The 19,875-nt window shown below is 40.6% G+C and overlaps 1 protein-coding gene and 2 long non-coding RNA genes across 7 annotated transcripts in view; 1 reads left to right on the top strand and 2 right to left on the bottom strand.

Annotated features, from left to right (window-relative positions):
- Positions 1–4,513, bottom strand: part of LOC144294699 (uncharacterized) — a 48,728-nt gene extending 44,215 nt beyond the window's left edge. For both annotated transcript variants that reach the window (XR_013362102.1, XR_013362101.1), the window contains exon 1: positions 4,405–4,513. This is a non-coding gene — a long non-coding RNA (uncharacterized LOC144294699). The remainder of the gene's footprint in view (positions 1–4,404) is intronic.
- On the bottom strand, positions 758–4,392 carry LOC144294700 (uncharacterized). Its single transcript, XR_013362103.1, has 2 exons — positions 3,655–4,392; positions 758–3,399 (listed from the first exon to the last, which is right to left on the bottom strand). It is a non-coding gene; the product is annotated as an uncharacterized LOC144294700 (long non-coding RNA).
- A 34-nt stretch (positions 4,514–4,547) lies between the features above and the next one.
- ZNF143 (zinc finger protein 143) overlaps positions 4,548–19,875 on the top strand; it is a 60,207-nt gene continuing 44,879 nt past the window's right edge. For 2 of the 4 annotated variants that reach the window (XM_077866527.1, XM_077866526.1), the window contains exons 1-2: positions 4,602–4,678; positions 8,345–8,394. In XM_077866527.1, the coding sequence (XP_077722653.1) occupies positions 4,637–4,678; positions 8,345–8,394 (92 nt within the window). In that variant the 5' untranslated portion in view covers positions 4,602–4,636. Of the gene's footprint in view, positions 4,679–8,344; positions 8,395–17,955; positions 18,107–19,875 lie in introns of those variants that run through there. The other 2 variants (XM_077866528.1, XM_077866529.1) reach the window with 2 other exon arrangements.

The following is a 19,875-nucleotide window of genomic DNA, read 5'->3' as shown; positions in this document are numbered from 1 at the left end:
AAATCAAATCTTAAAAAAGAAATTTAAAAAGGTTTCTTTTTTTTTTTTTTTTTTTTTTATGATAGTCACACACAGAGAGAGAGAGGCAGAGACACAGGCAGAGGGAGAAGCAGGCTCCATGCACCGGGAGCCCGATGTGGGATTCGATCCCGGGTCTCCAGGATCGCGCCCTGGGCCAAAGGCAGGCGCCAAACCGCTGCGCCACCCAGGGATCCCCTAAAAAGGTTATTTTCCCAGAAAAATAAAATCATGTTAAAATCTGTGGTTCCATTCTTGGACTACTCACTACTTACTCTGCTGAAATGCTGCAGATTTACTATGCATATTAACGAAACTGGTTTCCCTTCTATAATGCTCTAAAGTGTAATTAGAAACCAAAATGATAGCTAGAATGTTGTCAAGGTAGCCAGTGTCAAGAGACACTTGGAATCTTAAGGGGCTTTATTTTTTTTATAATAAATTTATTTTGTATTGGTGTTCAATTTACCAACATACAGAATAACACCCAGTGCTCATCCCGTCAAGTGCCCCCTTCAGTGCCCGTCACCCATTCACCCCCACCCACCCCCTCCTCCCCTTCCACCACCCCTAGTTCGTTTCCCAGAGTTAGGAGTCTTTATGTTGTCTCCCTTTCCGATATTTCCCACACATTTCTCCCTTCTCTTAAGGGGCTTTAGAAGATTTATATTTTATACATGGAGAGTATATTTTCCTCTTAGTTTGCAACTAAAACATAAATTAACCACAACAGGTAAACTTTGAAGCTATTTGAGTGATTTTATTCAAATGGAGTTAACAAATTGGTCGAAGGATAGAGTTAGTAAAAAAAGAGAAAGAAACTGCATTCATATTGGCATTATTATAAGTTTAGTTTTTGAAGTACAGGAACTCATACAATTAGCCATGAACAATATTACCAGTTGTAGGATACCTAGGCTGTCATCAGCATATATACCAAGAACTGATACTGGGATTTTTAAATAGCCTAGTCATATACTGCCTAAAGTATGTTCTAGTTGAACCTTGATTAGTGTGGAAGCTGAATGAAGTTAACCTAATGAGTTTATTACAAACAAGGACTTAACTCTGGGTCCCTGAGCTCTATGGAACTTCAAGCTTTTTCTTTTTTAAAATATTTATTAGGGATCCCTGAGTGGCTCAGCAATTTAGTGCCTGCCTTCGGCCCAGGGTGTATTCCTGGAATCTGGAATAGAGTCCTGCGTCCCTGCAGCCTACTTATCCCTCTGCTTGTGTCTCTGCCTCTCTCTCTCTCTCTCTCTCTCATGAATAAATAAAATCTTTAAAAATAATAATAAAATGTTTATTAGAGTGTAAACATGAGAGGAGAGAGCAGAGGGAGAATTTTTTTTTTAAAGATTTTATTTATTTATTCATGAGAGACACAGAGAGAAAGAGAGGCAGAGACACAGGCAGAGGGAGAATCAGGCTCCATGCAGGGAGCTCGACATGGGACTCGATCCCGGGTCTCCAGGATCACACCTCAGGCTGCAGGCAGCGCTACGCCGCTGCGCCACTGGGGCCGCCTGGGAGAGAGAATCTTGAGCAGACTCCCTGCTGAACAGAGCCCAAGGTGGGACTGGATCTCAGGGCCCTGAGATCATGACCAAAACTGAAACCAAGATTGGAAGCTTAACCAACTAAGCCACCTAGGTGCTCTAGAACTTCAAACCTGTAGTACATCTCATAGTTTTCATCTGAATCTCAAAGGAATTATCAAGGTGCTTAAGAACCACTGCTGTATACCATTAAAGTGAGAATTAAGAGGCTAACATTTAACTTAATGGAGAACAAGCTATTAGTTTGGTTTTAAATTGTTTAGTTTGGTTGAGCATCTGCCTTCAGCTCAGGGCATGATCCCGGGTCCGGAGATTGGGTCCCACATTGGGCTCCCCATAGGAAACCTGGTTCTCCCTTTGCCTGTGTCTCTGCCTCTCTCTGTGTGTGTGTCTCTTGTAAATAAGTAAACTCTAAAAAAAAAAAAAAAAATTAATTCTTTAGTGTTAAAAAATATTTACAAATTCATGATGAAAACATTCAAATTACTGAACTAAGTGACCTAAAACATCTTCTCCCAGAAACAATTTTGTGTCCTTTTCCTTAGCACATAGTGGTCGTGTCATTGTACGAATATGCCAAAATTATCCATTCTCTACAAAGTGTTGAGTTACTGAAAGAATGTTAAAAAACATATGATGGGGGATCCCTGGGTGGCGCAGCGGTTTGGCGCCTGCCTTTGGCCCAGGGCGTGATCCTGGAGACCCGGGATCGAATCCCACATCCAGCTCCCGGTGCAGGGAGTCTGCTTCTCCCTCTGCCCGTGTCTCTGCACCCCCTCCCCGCTCTCTGTGACTATCATTAATAAATAAAAATTAAAAAAAAAAAACATATGATGGGAACAGTTTTTAAAGCATTTGTTTAGAAATCTTAGCCTACTTAGAAAATTGAGGAAATGGGCCAGCTTTATTTAAGACCCTGGACTAGCACTGATTGAAAGGATTTTCAACAAGCCATTTGTTTGACAAAATGTACTAAGATATGAGACAGGGAGTGATTTGGGGAAAATCTGAAGATTATGAATGGCCCTGAAGAACTATGTACACTTGAACTCCGTTCTACAGTCTGGTAAATACTGTTAACACGAAGTTTCACTACCCGTGACAAAATCAGAATTAAGGTTTCTCTCTGAATCATTAGACTTATAGCACCCTATCCACTACCACTCAGTTTTTACAACCATTCAGAAGATTCTAGGAATACAAAGATATCTTGTAATTGCATCCTATAACTACAAAGGGATTTTAAAATTGATATTTTGTACTCAATCCTTAATGAATAGACTAAAGACCTGGGACTCATTATAACTGGCTGAGGTACGTAAAAGTATTTCTTTTTTTTTTAAGATTTTATCTATTTATTCATGAGAGACAGAGAGAGACAGAGACATAGGCAGAGGGAGAAGCAGGCTCCATGCAGGAAGCTTGATGTGGGACTCAATCCCAGGTCTCCAGGATCATGCTCTGGGCCAAAGGCAGGCACCAAACCGCTGATCCACCCAGGCACCCCCACGTAAAACTATTTTGATTAATGACATTTGTTTATAAAATGCAAAAGAACATCTGGAAGGTACTGAAAATATAAAACACCTTGTTTTTCATCTGAGCAATACTCTGTGACAAAGAGAATGTATCCATTGGGTACATATCTGTTTTGTAAGCCAATTCCTCAAGCTTCAAGTCACCTAATCCAGCTTTGTGTCACATTTTTTTTCATCTTTATAAGGGCCTAAGAAATAGTAACTATTTCATCTCAAACTAGACTCAGTAGGCTGGCTATCTTGAACATCCTTTTGCTTTCATCTTCCGGCAATCCCATAATCACCTGAAATGCAAAAGTCACCAAGTCAAACGTCCAGCTCTCCAGTTACCGTAAGCAGGTCACCAACGTGCTGAAGCGACCAGCCACCTCATCCTAACTCCCTGATTCTACACCTGGAATACCCGACCGAACAAATCCTGTCTCCACACTATCTCACCTTTCCTCAGCCTTGTTGTCAAAGCAAATGAACACTTAACAAAAAAAACTCGTTATTTCCAGTAGTTTGGAAAAAGTCTGAGAGCTACGAGAAACTATTACCTGAACTTCACCACTGAATCGTAGCCATTCTTAATAGTTCTGGGGAGCCCAAGTCAATCCTCTTCCTGCCCTCCTAACCTTCAATTCGCAACACAAAGAAAAGGGAAAGTAAAAACGAAGGTAGCGACACCCTTACAGCCGACTTCAAACTTAGAGCCTAAGCAACATGAAAGCGCAGAGGCATCCGCAGCGTCTCCCAGCCAAGTCGAAGACGACCACCCAGTCGCCACGCTCCGTCGGGAGTTTCGGCAGGAGCCGGGAGCCCACTCCCCCCAGCAAATGATGCCCCGGCGACTTGAAAAGCGCGAGCAGGCTTGGCAGCCAGGGACCAGCATACAGCAGCTCTTGGGAGGGCAGAGCCCTCTCCCCAAATCAAAGGCCTCAGCCGGAACCGAGAGCCCCCAGGGAGCCGTCAGGCGTCTTTTTTCTGTCCTAGCGCCCCCTACCACCTTCCTTCCAACGGGGCGACACTCATCAATCGCTAGGCAAAGCTCAACCAGTCTCCCGACCGCGCTCCGGGAAGCCCACCGGGAGAGCCAAGGCCACCTCCTAGCCCCTGTGGGGAAAATGGCGCCTGTCACCCCTTCTCCCTCCCGGCTAGTCACAAGGACCAACCTCCCTCCCTCGCTACAAAATGGCGTCTCCCGCTGGGGCCCCAGAATCGGCATAAATCACTTGTCAGCGAGGCGGTAACAGCCTAGGACGAGCGGTCCTGCCAACCAGTCAGACACAGACGCTTTGATTCCGCACCTTGCACAAGCCATTCAGGCGCTGGATGCAAGGCCGGACGAGGCCAACGTCACGAAAAGGGGGCGTGAACGAGGCGGTCCCCTTTCGCGTCGCCTAAATTTGAGCCAATGGCAAGCAAGGAGCGTCTCGTGAGTGGCGTAAGGACCGCCCAATGGAGGCTGGGGGCGGACCTCAGACTCGCTATGCGGGTTGCGGGGCCTGGGGGCCGGGCGGCTGTTTCCTGTCCTGGTGCATGGTGGTCGGACGAAGGAATTGTTGGAAAATTTTCTCGGAGGTTCGTATATAAATGTGTTTTTACCCAGTGTGCATTATTCTCCGCCCGGCCGCCGCCCTCAGCGCGGCGGCGCGGGCCCGCTCGGGCCCGGGCTCTGACTCCGGCTGCTCAGCCTTCGCCGCAGGCCCTGCCGATCCCACGGCCGGCCTCGGTAGCGGCGCCTGGGCAGAAGCGGAGTTTATTAATAACCCGCGGCCGCCACTCTGGGGCGGCGGAGCTTTTCTCGCTGAGGACGCACCCCCCCCCCCTTGTCTCTGCGCTTTGCGCCCCGCCTGTTCCCCTCAGGGGACCGCCGTGGGGAGGGAGTGAAGGAGGGGAGGGTGGAGCCCTCGGGAGCCTGGCGGCGCTTCTCGGCTTGACCTCCGCGCGGGGCGAGTCCCCTGACGCCGCCGAGGCAAAGCTCCTCCGGCTGGGACGCCGGGCCACGGTGCGCACCAGGCCCCAGCCCGACGGCGGCGGCAGGACTGGCCCGGAGCCCGCTCGGCATCCCGTCTGCAGATCGCACCCAGAATTTCCTCCCACCTATTATCATGCACGAATTCCTTGTTTCACTTTTTTTTTTTTTTTAATTATTTATAGGTTGCTGAGGCCTAACATCAAATATTAGAAATTGTCAGTTTTATCATTGCCCTTTTCCCTCGGTTTTGGCCAAAGTTAACGAATCTTTCACTTGCTTTGTGCTGTATTCTTGTGGAACGTGAACCAAATTTTATTCCCTCCCCTGTTGATTTTTAAAACATTTTATGCCCCCCCCCTCCCGCATTAACGAAGTTAAGCAAAAAATAGGAAGTGTATCATTGCTAAACCCATTATTTGTTTAAAATCAACTTCAGCCATTGCTTTGGAAGTGTCTAATCAGCTGGTATAATCAAGTAGGGGGTGTGATGAAAAATTGTAGGTTCAGTCAAGGTTGCCTTTTTCCTGAGTTACTAGAAAATATGTCTTGCTGAGTAAAAAAATCTGTGTGGTATTTAATATTTGGTCTTACTGAATGCCTAGTTTCATTGTTAAAGTGTTTAGTAAGAAAACAAGTGAGGAGATCACTAAATAATACGGTGCCGAATTTTATCCAGGTGTATTTTGACTACAGAAAATAATTATTTGGCATTTTACAAATACTTGAGTGGCTGTTTTTTCCATAACACCCTTTTATTTTTTTTTAAAGTAATACCTTTATTGATATAATTTACATACCTTACAATTCAGCCATTTGAAGTGTGTAATTAGGTAGTTTGATAAATTCAATTGTGCCTCCATCACCACAATCCATTTTAAAACATGTTCACCCCAAAAAGAAACTGTACCAGTTGTTACTCTCCGTTTAGCCTTAAACCTGCCCCCTTCCCCAACCACTACTCTGTGGATTTGCCTATTCTGAACATTTCACGTAAACAGAATCACACAGTATGTGAACTTTTGTGACTGGTTTTTTTTCACAGCGTAATATTTTAAAAGTTCATTAATATTATAGCTGGTGTCAGTACCTCATTTCTTTTTATTGCCAGATAATATTTCATTGTATGGACCTAAGTTTTATTTAAACATTCATCTGTTGATGGACATTTGGTGTTTCACTTTTTGTCTATTTTACATAATGCTGTGAACATTTGTGTACAAGTTTTTGTGTGGGCGTATACTTTCTTTTCTCTGAGATGTATACATATATACCTAGGAGTAGAATTTCTTGGTTATTATGATAACTCTATGCTCAACCTTTTGAGGAACTGTAGAACTTTTCCAAAGTGGCTGCACCATTTTGCATTCCTCTCGGCAGTGTGTGAGAGTTCTCATATCTTTGGCAACACTTGTTATTATCAGTCTTTCTGATGGTTACCACCCTAGGTGGTATAAAGTGATATCTCTTGTGATTTTGATTTGCATTTCCCAATGGCTAATGGTGTTAATTAAGCATGTTTCTCGTGTATTTATTGGCCATGTGTACACCTTCTTTGGAGAAATGTCTGTTTGGATCTTTTCCCCATTTTGAAATTGGATTGTTTGTCTATTATTGAGTTGTAAGTTGGGTATTGCAGTGGAATAAGCATTCATCACGTTCTTCAGGGAATGATGATGACCTACCTGGATTAGGCAATTATGCCTCCACCATTACTTTAGTTATTATTATTTATGATGCATATGCCATTTATTATCATGTAGGGAGAACTTTCTGAGTCCTGAGGTTTTTGTGATTACTTTATTTTCAAGTTTTTATCCAGATTTCTTTTTCTTTTAAATCTGAGGTTTTACCTAGTTCTGAGTCTTTTTGCTCCTGGCTTGATTTCAGGACATAAATTTCTTAAAGAGTTGTATTGTGTCATTACTTCATTCTGTGCTTAGTTTGCGTTCATTTTAAGGGATGACCTTTATAGGAGAGTGTTTTAAACTTTACTTATTTTTATTTATTTATTTAACAGAGAGATGGGGGTGGGGTGGGGGGGGAAGCATAAGCAGAGAGAGTGGCAGGCAGAGGGAAAGGGAGAAGCCGGCTCCCCACTGAGCAGAGAGCTGGATATGTGGCTGGATCCCAGGACCCTGGGATCATGACCTGAGCAGAAGGTAAATGCTCAGCTGAGCCACCCAGACACCGCCCCAAACTTTATTGTATGTCAATCAAAATAATTTTGTTTTTAAGATGGATTTAGACTGAATCCTTATAGAAAAAAAAATTGAAAACAATGATACACTTGTCCACACTTTCCCATAAATCTAATCCAAATTTAAAACTGCTGCAGGAGCTCGATCTGACTTCATGGCATTTTATATTCTGTAGCTCCAGTTTTCTAAAAACATAACGTTTTTCATTTGACCCAAGATGGGTACTTGGATGTTTGGTTTATTTTTCCAAGTGAGGTGTAATGTTAGACTATAAAGGCTGGGACTCAGGTAACTTTCCCCAGTTGGAACTGAACTTTCTCATCAAAGAGTGGACTTCATTCGCAATGTTCCCAAATTTGTAGTTGATTTAGAAGAAATTCAGGGTCTAGAAAAAAACCTCGAACAAGAAAAATAGTTCAATAAAATGTGGATTTTCTTTCTTCCCCTTAAAAAAAAAAAAAAAAAAAAAAAAAACTGCTGCAGGGATGCCTGGGTCGCTCAGCGATTGAGCATCTGCCTTCCTCTCAGGGCATGATCCCTGGGCCTGGGGATCGGGGCCTGGGGTTTGAGTTCTGCATCCGGTTCCCTGCAGGGAGCCTGCTTCTGCCTCTGCCTATGTCTCTGCCTCTCATGAACAAATAAATTAAATCTTTTTAAAAAATTAAAGAGTAATAAATACATAAATAAAACTATGCTGCAGGAATGCCTGGCTGGCTCAGTCAGTAGAGCATGTGACTTTTGACCTTGGGGTGGTGAGTTTGAGCCCCACATTGGATGTGGAGATTATAAATAAACTTTCAAAATCCCATCATCAACTATCATCTCATGAAATATATTAAAACTATGCTGCAGTGGGAACTCTGCACCCTGTGGAAATAACTTGTCCATTAATGTGTAGACATAGGCATTTAACCACAAACTACATTTTTTTTTGTACTTAAAATGCCCCTTAGAACTTAATTTCAGCTGGGCACTGAGTTAAATGACTTGTTGAGTGATTTACATATATACATAAAATTATTATATTTGATGTGAACCTAAGTAAGTACTAGAGTTATCCCTATTTTACAGGTGAGTCAACTGAAGTTTGGAGTAACTTATCCACTTATTTTACAGCAAAGGTAGGACTTGACCCAGTGTTTGGCTCAAGCCTAGTCTCTTGCCTCGGTTATTCAGTAACATACCACATTCCTACTTCTTTACCTTCTTTACCTATTATATACCAAAATATAATATGTCTGTAGTTCCTAGAAAGATAAACTATTTTGAGTACTGTACCTAATACAGCATAGCAGGGATGTTATTGTGTTATTTATGTGTATTGTTAAATAATGACGAATGCCTTTGGCCTTGTGTTGAAAAATAGAGAATTTTTTTTTGTAGTGCAGATGTAATGGTCACAAGAAGTTGGAATCATTTAAATCAATGACACTTTATGTATGCTATATACACACAGTACAAGTAACATATAAAAGGTGAGGCATGATAAAAAGCATTAGAATAAAATAAGACATAGTCTTTAATACTCTCTTAGGCAGTTAATTATCCATGTCTTTATATGAACTATATTCATTTTTCAGCAAATATTTAGTGTATACATGTGACAGACATTCTTGTAGGCACTGAGAATTCAGGGGTGAACAACACAGATGGGGGCCCAGCCATGATGGAACTTAGAGTTCACTTAGAAATTCTGATAAGTACTTTGAAAGAGATAAAGTTCTGTGGTAAAGAATAGGGGATGGTGGTAGAACGGATATTTTAGGTAAGTGACATGGAATAGTATGTGCTAAAGCAGGAAGGACAACATGGCTGGATGTATACAATGGAGGACATTTGTAAAGCATGCAACATGAGTTATATCAAACTCATTAGATACTTACTGAGTATATAATCTTAGGTGTCAAAATTTTAAAGACCCATAGAACACAGTACCTACCCTTGAAGGTTTATAGTCTAATTGGGCAGACTGGACCTGGGATTTAAAGAGGTAAGAGGAGAGAAGAGCAGTAGATATCAGTAATCAAGCCTTTCAGCCACAAACAAGGTTCCTGAATCTCCCTTTCCACACCTATAGAAAGAAAACTGGCAGGTTTTTGAGGACATCTTGAGTGGTAAGGGCTTTATATTGCATAATTTCACTTCTTACAATGGCCCTATCAGGTAGGTATTCTCCCCTTTTTTTTTTTTTTCCAAAAGAGAAAACAGAAGCTCAGCAGCAGGTTAATTGCTCAGGAACTGAACAGCATTTAAATGCAGACCATACCAGCAAATTATTAAGCCATATACAGATGAAACCTATGATAAAAATCTGATTAGTAATTCATGGTGACCTAAGCTACAAGCCAAATAGCAAATACTGTAAGATTCAAATGATGACAGATCTGGCAACTAAGGAACAGAGAGTCACCACAGAAGAGCCAGTGACAATTAAAAGCTGTTCCCTATGGCTGGACTGCCCTTTCTACTACTCCTACCCCTGGGAAATATTTACTTGTCATTTTATGCCCAAATTTACATACCATCATCTTTGCATCCCTGAGGCAATGTTAGGTGCTCCTTACTATGTTAATGCTTCTGTTTATAGTTTTTTTTTTTTTAAGATTTTATTTATTTGAGAGAAAGAGTGACAGAGAACACGAGCTGGGAGGAGGGAGATCCAGGCTTGCAGGGAGCCTGACCTGGGTCTCAATCCCAGGACCTCAGAATCACAACCTGAGCTGAAGGCAGATCCAACCAACCGAGCCACCCAGGCGCCCCAGTAGTTTTATTTTTTTAAATCATGAAAGTCATACATGGAAAAAAAAAAAAAAAAAAACTTTATAGAATGTATACAGTAAACATTAAAAGTCCTTTCTCCACTCCACCCCCATCTCCTAATCCTTTGTGGGAGGTAACCATTTGAGGGTTTTTTTTTTTTTTTCCATTTGAGTTTTTAAATGTAAATACTGGCATATGCAGGTACTTAAATCCTTTTTTTTTTTTTTTTTTTTTGAGATTTTATTTATTTATTCATGAGAGACACAGAAAGAGAGAGGCAGGCTCCATGCAGGGAGCCCAATGTGGGACTCCATCCCAGGACTCCAGGTTCACACCCTGAGCCTACTGCAGACATTTAACCGCTGAGCCACCCAGGCATCCCCTTAAATACATTTTTAAAAACATGAATACAGTTATAAATACTCTTCTGCAATTTGCTTTTTCTCCCACTTGCAATATATCTTGGATATATTTCCTACCATTTCATATCTATCCCATTCTTTTTCATGTCTGCATGTTTCATATATGGATGTCCTATAATCTATTTGTTCTTTTGGGTGCACTTTTAGATTGTTGATTATTTTTTGCTGTTATAAATAATACTACAATGAACTTTGCACACTTAAGAGAGTGATAAGTCCCAAGAAGAATTACTTCGTTGAAGATTTGTGTTTAAAATATTGATAGCAGGGGATCCCTGGGTGGCACAGTGGTTTAGCGCCTGCCTTTGGCCCAGGGTGCGATCCTGGGGACCCGGGATTGAATCCCACGTCGGGCTCCCGGTGCATGGAGCCTGCTTCTCCCTCTGCCTGTGTCTCTGCCTCTCTCTCTCTCTCTCTCTCTCTCTCTGACTATCATAAGTAAATAAAAATTAAAAAAAAAAAATATTGATAGCGGGCAGCCCCAGTGGCCCAGCGGTTTAGCACCGCCTTCAGCCCAGGGCCTGATCCTGGAGTCCCGGGATCAAGTCCCATATCGGGCTCCCTGCATGGAGCCTGCTTCTCCCTCTGTGTCTGTTCCTCTCTCTCTCTCTCTCTCTCTGTGTGTCTCTCATGAATAAATAAATAAAATCTTTTAAAAAAATAAAAGTAATCGTGAAGATTATTTGGCAACTCATAATACTTTATAGGAATGAAAGAACAATACAAAACGTTATCTATATTATAATGCTGAAAAAATTATGTATATATATGGATAGCCAAAGTTAGAATAGAAAACCAGGAAAAATGAAAAGATTTGATTTGTTAACCTATGGAAATTATTTTTCTTAACTTTTAAATTTATATTACAGTATGTATGCAATGAAAATTTTAATGGTGTATAAAAACAATATAAGATAGTTGGCAGTGTTATTAGACTGGAAAGATGATATTGGAGCAAAGAGAGTGGTAAAGAGGTTATTGCAATAGTTAATGAGATGGAAAAGAAAGGTTTTGAAGTATAAAAGTCATAGAGTTGGCAATTGCCATGTTGTGAATTTAAGAATGAGTTAAGGGGTACCTGGGTGGCTCAGTCGGTTAAATGTCTGACTTTTGATTTCGGCTCAGGTCATGATCCAAGCCCGCATTGGGCTCCGTGCATCATGGATCCTGCCTGTCTCCCTCCCTCCCCCTGCTTGTGCTTGTGTGCTTGATCGCTCTCTTTCTCTCTCTGTTAAACAAAATCTTAAAAAAAAAAAAAAAAAGACCAATCCTTTCTTACAAGATGTACTTATATTTCTATATATATATATTTTTAAGACTTTATTTATTCATGAGAGACACAGGCAGAGGGAGAAGCAGGCTCCATGCAAGGAGCCTGATGTGGGACTCGATCCCGGGACTCCAGGATCATGCCCTGGGCTGAAGGCAGGCGCTAAACCACTGAGCCACCCAGGGATCCCCATATTTCTACTTTTTTAACATAAGTCAACAGTGGTGGTGGTTGCTGCTGATTTGCCTTTTTTTTTTTTTAAAGATTGATTGATTGATTTATGATAGACACACCGAGAGAGAGAGAGAGAGAGAGAGAGAGAGAGAGAGAGAGGGAGAGGCAGAGACACAGGCAGAGGGAGAAGCAGGCTCCATGCCAGGAGCCCAACCCGCGACTCAGTCTTGGGACTCCAGGATTGCGCCCTGGGCCAAAGGCGGGCGCCAAACCTCTGAGCCACCCAGGGATCCCCTGCTGATTTGCTTTAAATTACTTTTAAACAAAAGAGATTGAAATAGAACATAATTATTTTGTGAGAACAAATATGTAGTTTCCTTAAGTTGGCATTTTATTTTTTACAGAAGCAAATGGAAGAGTTCTAAAATAGATTTTTTAAAGATTTTATTTATTTGAGAGAGACAGAGATAGCAACAGAGATAGGGAGAGAGCACAAGAAGGGAGAAGAAACAGGACCCCTGCTGAGCAGGGAGCCCAACACAGAGCTCCATTCCAGGATCCTGGGATCATCACCTGAGCTGAAGGCAGATGCTTGACTGACTGAATCATCAGGTGTCCCCTAAAATAGATGTATAGTATATCTAAGCAGCTCCAGTAGGCTACAACTGATTGGCTATTTTTCCTCAGCCCTAGTGTACTGAGAATTGTGCTCAGTTTTCCACTCCCAGGTTTTAATAGATAATATGAGACTAATCTAAAAAAATATAAAATTTTCTTACCTTTCTACTTCTGTGTTCAATGGAAATAGAGTTGTTTTTGGCAGAAAGGGTGTACATAGTGCACCTATACTGTAAGTTCCCTCTTTTACAGCTAGTGATTCAACTTGAAACATATTATACTGTTCTTTAGTGCTGATAGAGCTATTTAACTGAAGCATACTACAAGTATTTTTAAAAACCTGGTTATCCTCTGAACTAATCTTGTGTGAATCATGATTGTCTTTCTATTTCTTTTGGTTATTCAGTATATTGGGTACATAAACCTGCTATTGGCCTCTATTACTTAGATTGAAATTTTGAGTTAAAGCAGTCTTATTCTCACTGAGTGAATAAAACTAAGGGTTGCACTTAAAAATGCATTTATAGGGGTGCCTGGGTGGCTCAGTCCCTTGAACATCCACCTTTGGCTCCGGTCGTGATTACGGGGTTCCTGAATTGAGCCCCGTATCGGGCTCTCTGCTCGGTGGGAGTCTGCTTCTCCCTCTGCCTCTCCCCTTGGCTCATACTCCGTTCCTCTCTGGCAAATAAATAAAAATCTTTTTTTTTTAAATGCATTTTTAATAAAATACCACTTTTAGCTGTTATATTTGGATTCAAGGTATATTTAGTTTGATAAAAGGACACTAATTACTAATATTTAAAAGCTTCCATAATATGCATTGAATTTAAAATAGAGTTTGTTTTCCAGATTGAAAAGGTGGTTTGAAAATGAAGTATACCAAGAGTAGGGGTATCCCTTAAAACTAAAAATCCGGGGCAGCCTGAGTGGCTCAGCGGTTTAGTGCCGCCTTCGGCCCAGGGTGTGGTCCTGGAGACCCGGGATCGAGTCCCACATCAGGCTCCCTGCATGGAATGGGGCCTGTTTCTCCCTCTGCCTGTGCCTGTGCCTCTCCCCCCGCCCCCTCTCTCTCTCTATCTCTCATGAATAAATAAATAAAATCTTTAAAGAAAAAAAAACCCTGAAAATCTGAAGATTCAAGGTGGGCATCTCTTATTTTATAACCTTGTTGAAACTATATTCCTTGAGGCTAAATAGGAGGACAACCCATAGAATGGGAGAAAATATTTGCAAATCCTTTATTTATTTATTTATTTATTTATTTATTTATTTATTTATTTATTGGCAAATCCTGTATCTGATAAAGGATTAATATCTGGAATATATAGAGAACTCTTACAATTCAACAATAAAAAGACAACCCATTTTATTTTATTTTATTTTATTTTATTTTATTTTATTTTATTTTATTTATTTATTTTTTATTTTATTTTTTTAAAAGATTTTATTTATTTATTTGACAGAGAGAGAATGAGAGCACAAGAAGGGGCAGAGGTAGAGGGAGAAGCAGACTCTCCATGAGCAGGGAGCATGATGTGGGACTTGATCCCAGGACCCTGGGATCATGGCCTGAGCAGAAGGCAGATGCTTAACAGACTGAGCCACACAGGCGCCCCAAAAGACAACCCATTTTAAAAAATAGACAAAGGAGGGGTACCTGCTGGCTCAATTGGTAGAGCATGCAACTCTTCATCTTGAGATCTTGAGTTCAAGCTCCACATTGGGCATGGAGCCTATTTAAAAATTTTTTTTAAATTAAAAAAATTTTTAACAACAACAAAAATAGACAAAGGATCTGAGTAGATATTTCTCCAGAGAGGGTATAACAAAGGTCAGTAAGCACATGAAAATATGGTCAATATTATTAGCCATCAGGGAAATGCAAATAAAAACCACAATGAGATATCACTTCATACCCAGAAGAACGGCTATTATCAAAGACTGATAAACTGTTAGCTAAGACTAGAAATTGAGAAGTTGGAACCTCATACATTGCTACTGGGAATGTAAGATGGTGCAGTTGCTTTGGAAAAATTTGACAGTTCCTCAAAATTTAAGCACAGAGTTACTATATGACCCAGGAATTACATGTATAAATACATATCCCCAAGAGAAGTGAAACACATGTCCACACAAAAACTTGAACACTATTGTTTGTAGTATATTATTCATGATGGCCAAAAAGCGGAAAATGGCTCAAATATCTAGATACAGACAACTCAGATGATTGGATAAATAATGTGGTACATTCATATAATGGACTGTTATTCAGCAATAAAAAGGAATGAAATACTGATAAAGACTACAACATGGATGAAGCTTGAAAATACTTTAAGTGAATAAAGCCAGTCACAAAAGACCACATACTGTATAATTCCATTTATATGAAATGCAGAAAAAGATCTGTAGAGATAGAAGGTTGCTTAGTGGTTGCTTAGGACTTTGGGAGGGGAGAGAGAAAATTTTCTTTCAGAAGATGATAAAAATATTCTGAATGAAGGTGGTGGTGGTTTGTACAACTTTGAATATACTAGAGCCATTGAATTGTAGACCTTAAATGGGTAAATATTGTGGTTTGTGGATTATGTGTCAGTAAAGACATTTTTAAAGATTTATTTATTTATTTATTTATTTATTTATTTATTTATTTATTTTAGAGAAGAGAGAGTACTGGGAGCAGGGGCAGAGGGAGCAGGAGAGAGAAGCCCAAGCAAACCCTACACTGAGCATAGAGCCTGACAGGGGAGAGCTCTATCTCACAACACTGAGATCATGACGTGAGGCGGACACCCAACCAACTGCACTAGCCAGGCCCCCCTCAGTAAAGATTTAACGTAAAGAAATAATTATCTCCAAAGCCTATTTTTACTTGCTTTCTTCTCTGCAGTACCCTTTTTACAGCAACAGGAGGAAACAGTCAATAGATAGAGATATAGAGCTATAAATCTATTTTCATTTAGCTTAAAACTACTAATTAGTAGTAATGCCAGGTGTTGTTCTAAGCAATTTATCGTTCTGAGCAATCTAACAGCTCTGTTAAGTACCCTCCATTTACAGATAGGGAAACTGTGGCACAGAGCTGTTAAGTAACTTGCCTCTGATCACATAGATAATATGTGGTACGGTGAGATTTTGAAGCGGTTGTCTGGATCCAGAGTCCTCATTCTTAAGTATGTTATATTACCTCTTATATGCATTCCTTCCTAGGTATGACCCACACTTTCTTATCTTACTTTCAGGGGCATCCTCCTTAGAGATTTTGTTCTAGTAGTTTGTTACTGTAGATAACACTACTTCCACTCTAGAGAAGAACAGGTAATTAAAGTATACTGTAATAAGTGTTATATATAGACAGTATTGTGGGAAATACATCTAAGGCATTCTGACCCAATTTAGGAGGTTCAGATAAAATTTTCTGGTAGAATCTAACTGGAAGAATTTAGCTAAGACAGGAGGAAGAGTTCTAGATGGTGTGAATAATGTATAGAGGCCTAGATGCAAGAGATGTGTTGGGCTTTTCAGGGAGTGGCAAATAATCCAGTAGCTCATGTAGGAGCTGTTGAGCCAGAAGTGCCTGGGTGGCTCAGTCGGTTAAGCGTCTGCCTTTGGCTCAGGTGGTGATCCCAGGATTCTGGGATCGAGCCCCTCATTGGGCAATTTGCTAAGTGGGGAGCCTGCTTCTCCCTCTCTCCCTCTGCCTGCAGCTCTGCCTACATGTGTTCTCTGTCAAATAAATAAATTAGCCTTTTAAAAAAAAAAAGTTGTTGAGCCAAATGGTTAGAAGTTAGACTTTGCCATTTTGTGAAGTTAAGGATACAATTTAACCTTTCTTAGCTTAATTTTCTTCATCTGCAAAATTGGGATAAAATGGTATTTTATTTATAGGACTGCTAGAAGGCTTAAATGAATTAGTAGTACTTCCTGGCATACAGTAAGTATTATGAAAGGGTTGGTTATTATCTTTATCATTTGCTGTTTAAATGATAAAGATTTAAACAGCAAATGATTTAAAAAATAAATAAATAAATAAACAGCAAATGATTTGCTGCACAAGCAGATGGAAGGGGCATAGGGAAAAACAGATTCCCCACTGAGCAGGGAACACAATGCAGGGCTCCATCCCAGTACCCTAAGATCGTGACCTGAGCCAAAGGCAGACACCTAACTAACTGAGCCACCCAGACGCCCCTGTATTATTAACATTTTTATTAGTACTATTAAGTGATAGTATCATTAACTACTAGAATTCTAATCAATACTGGGTGGCTATAGAATGTAAGGAGGTTGTGACTAGAACAAGACTGGAGGATAGAGTGACTGACTTGTCTTCGCTAGTCAAAGACTATCCCAGTTTTAAAACCAGGTCGTCCCCTCCCCCTTAAAACAAAATGGAAAGCCTCATATTCCAGGAACCTCCTTAGTCTTGGGCAAATTAGAATGGTTGTCCAACCTACTAGAGAAGTTATTAGAATCCAGATCATGATATTTGGACTCTGGGGAAATGGGAGAGTACTAAAGGTTTTGTGACCAAGAACTGCTATGATTGGATTTGAAAGCACTTGGACTGTGCTAAGGAGATTATATTGGAGGAAGATAGGAATGGACTTTAGGAGGCTGATAGAATAAGTGGATGATGGTAGCCTCAATTAAGGCAGTCTAATAGAAGTGAATGAATTTGACAGGTATTTAGGAAGTAGAGTGGTAGTTATTAGGGACTGGCTGGAGAATAAGGGAGATTTCAGTTACTGGGTTGGTGATTGCCTTTGCATTTGTCACTGAGGTAGAAAATGCAACAGATTTTCACGGGAATCTGTTGAATTGGGGTGACTGTGGGCCATGGAAGTCATTGAGATCAGGAAGTAACTAGATCAGTAACTCTTAAGAAGGACTAGATAGATTTTACAGAACTTATAAATTCCAGAGATCTTTGAAGCCGTAGTAATGGATGTGATTGCTCAAGAAGAAAAGTATATAAAATTAAAGAACAAACTAGGACAGAAACTTGAGGATCCTCAGTATTTAGAAACCCACAGGAGAAACTGAAAAGGATTAGCTAGGAAGTTGGAAATAAACAGGAGTATGTGAATACCACAGAGCTAAGGCAAGAGAGTGTTCCAAGTAGATAAAAGGTCAGTGGTATTAAATTAAAAATAATAGAACTGAATAATCTCCAGTACAATTTTTTTAAATGTTTAATTACTGTCACATAGGTCCTTTTTAAAACTTCTAAAAATCTAAGGTATAGTCTTTAGTGTTCCGTTTGATGAGTTTTGGCAGTTGTATCCACCCAGATGATCATCACTCAAAAAAAAAATCCCCCAACTTTTAACCATAGTTTGATTTCTACCACTGTAGATTAATTTTGCCTGTTTTTGGAAGTTATGTTATGGAATTATACAGTATTTTTTTTAAGATTTTATTTATTTATTCATGAGAATACACAGAGAGGAGAGAGAGAAGCAGAGACACAGGCAGAGGGAGAAGCAGGTTCCATGCCGGGAGCCTGATGTGGGACTCCATCCTGGGTCTCCAGGATCACACCCTGGGCTGAAGGCGGCGCTAAACCACTGAGCCACCAGGGCTGCCCCAGTATGTATTGTTTTGTATATGGTTTGTTTCCCCCAACATAATTTTGAACTCCCATCACTGTTATCATATGTATAGTTCTTGTTCCTTTCTATTAAGTAATATTGCATCGTATACATTTATCACATCTTTATCCATTCTTTTTTAAGATTTTTTAAAAATTTATTCATGAGAGACAGACAGTGAGAGAGAGGCAGAGACAAAGGCAGAGGGAAAAGCAGGCTCCATGCATGGAGCCCCATGTGGAACTCCATCTGGGGTCTCCAGGATCACGCTCTGGGCTGAAGGCGGCGCTAAACCGCTGAGCCACCCGGGTTGCCCATATCTATTCTTTAATTAGTGGATGCTTAAGTTCTTTTCAGTTTGGAATACTATGGCTAAAACTACTATGGACAATTCTTGTACAAGTCTTTTTGCGGACATATATTTTTATTGGGTAAATAAATACCTAGGTATGGCCATTGAACTTTATGTTAAATTGGAGATTAATAATGACCAGCCAGTGCAGCTTCCATAGAGTTAGGGGCAGAAACCAGATAGATGGGAGTGGGAAATCAGGAAGTATTATTAGTAACAACTGTTAAGGAAGTCTAGCTAAAATAATCTAGTCTAGATAAGTAGCTAAGTCAAAGGTGAGATTTTGTTTATTTGATTTTATTTTTGTGTTTTTAAAATCCTTGATGGGAAGGAACTAGTGGAAGGGGGGGTTATTTGCTGAAGAAGTCCCTGAGGTCCCCAAGGAGGAAAGACAAATGCAGGTTGGAGGGATTAGTCTTTCTATGTAGGAAGGTTAATCTGGTAGGAGAGAAGGAAGAAATGTGTGGAAATGCAGTCAAGTGATAGGTTTATTGGCAAAGAATTCCTCTCTGATGACTTCTGTATTTTCTGTGAAGTTGGGAGATGATCAGTTTGGTGAAAATGAGGTGGTGGAGTTAAGGAGTAGGGAGAGCAGGAAAGGAAGTGGGGGTCGATGGGTTTGAGGCAAATGGAAAATATTTTAGGAGGGCCTGGCCGGCTCAGTTGGTAGAGCATGTGACTCTTGATCTTGGAGCTATGAGTTCAAGCCTCACATTGAGGTAGAGATTTCTTAAAAATAAAAAATATTAAGAAAAAATATTTTAAACAGTTATGAAGAAACAAACATAAGTGTGCTGGACAGCTTTGAGGGTTCAGAGGAGAGTGGAAGAGCTCAGGAGCTTTTCTGGTCCTGAAGAACTGTTCAATTTATTTTTCTTTTCGTTTTCGTTTCGTTTGTTTGTTTGTTTGTTTGGGTTTTTTTTAGATTTTAGGGCTTGAACTCACAACCTTGAGATCAAGACAAGAGCTGAAATCAAAAATCGGACACTTAACTGACTGAGCCACTCAGGCACCCTGACTTTATGTTTTTGTTTTCTTTTTTTTTTTAAAACATTTTATTTATTTATTCATGAGAGGGAGAGAGAGGCAGAGGCACAGGCAGAGGGAGAAACAGACTCCATGCAGGGAGCCCAATGTGGGACTCAATCCCAGGACTCCAGGATCACACCCTGGGCCGAAGGCAGACACTAAACCACTGAGCCACCCAGGTATCCCCTGTTTTCTTTATTTTTTTAAGAGATGGGGAAAAAGAGAGAAGAGGGGCAGAGGGATAAGAGAGAGAATCTTAAGCAGGCTCTACACCTAACATGGAGCCCAGCATAAATAAAGCTTGATCTCACAATCCTGAGATCATGACCTGAGCCAAAATCAAGAATTGGACGCTTAACTGCCACCCAGGTGTTCCCGACTTTATG

This window comes from Canis aureus, chromosome 23, assembly GCF_053574225.1.
Source record: "Canis aureus isolate CA01 chromosome 23, VMU_Caureus_v.1.0, whole genome shotgun sequence".
Classification (NCBI taxonomy): domain Eukaryota; kingdom Metazoa; phylum Chordata; class Mammalia; order Carnivora; family Canidae; genus Canis; species Canis aureus.
Note: the sequence above shows the minus strand (reverse complement) of the source record. Positions and strands in the feature narration are given on the sequence as shown.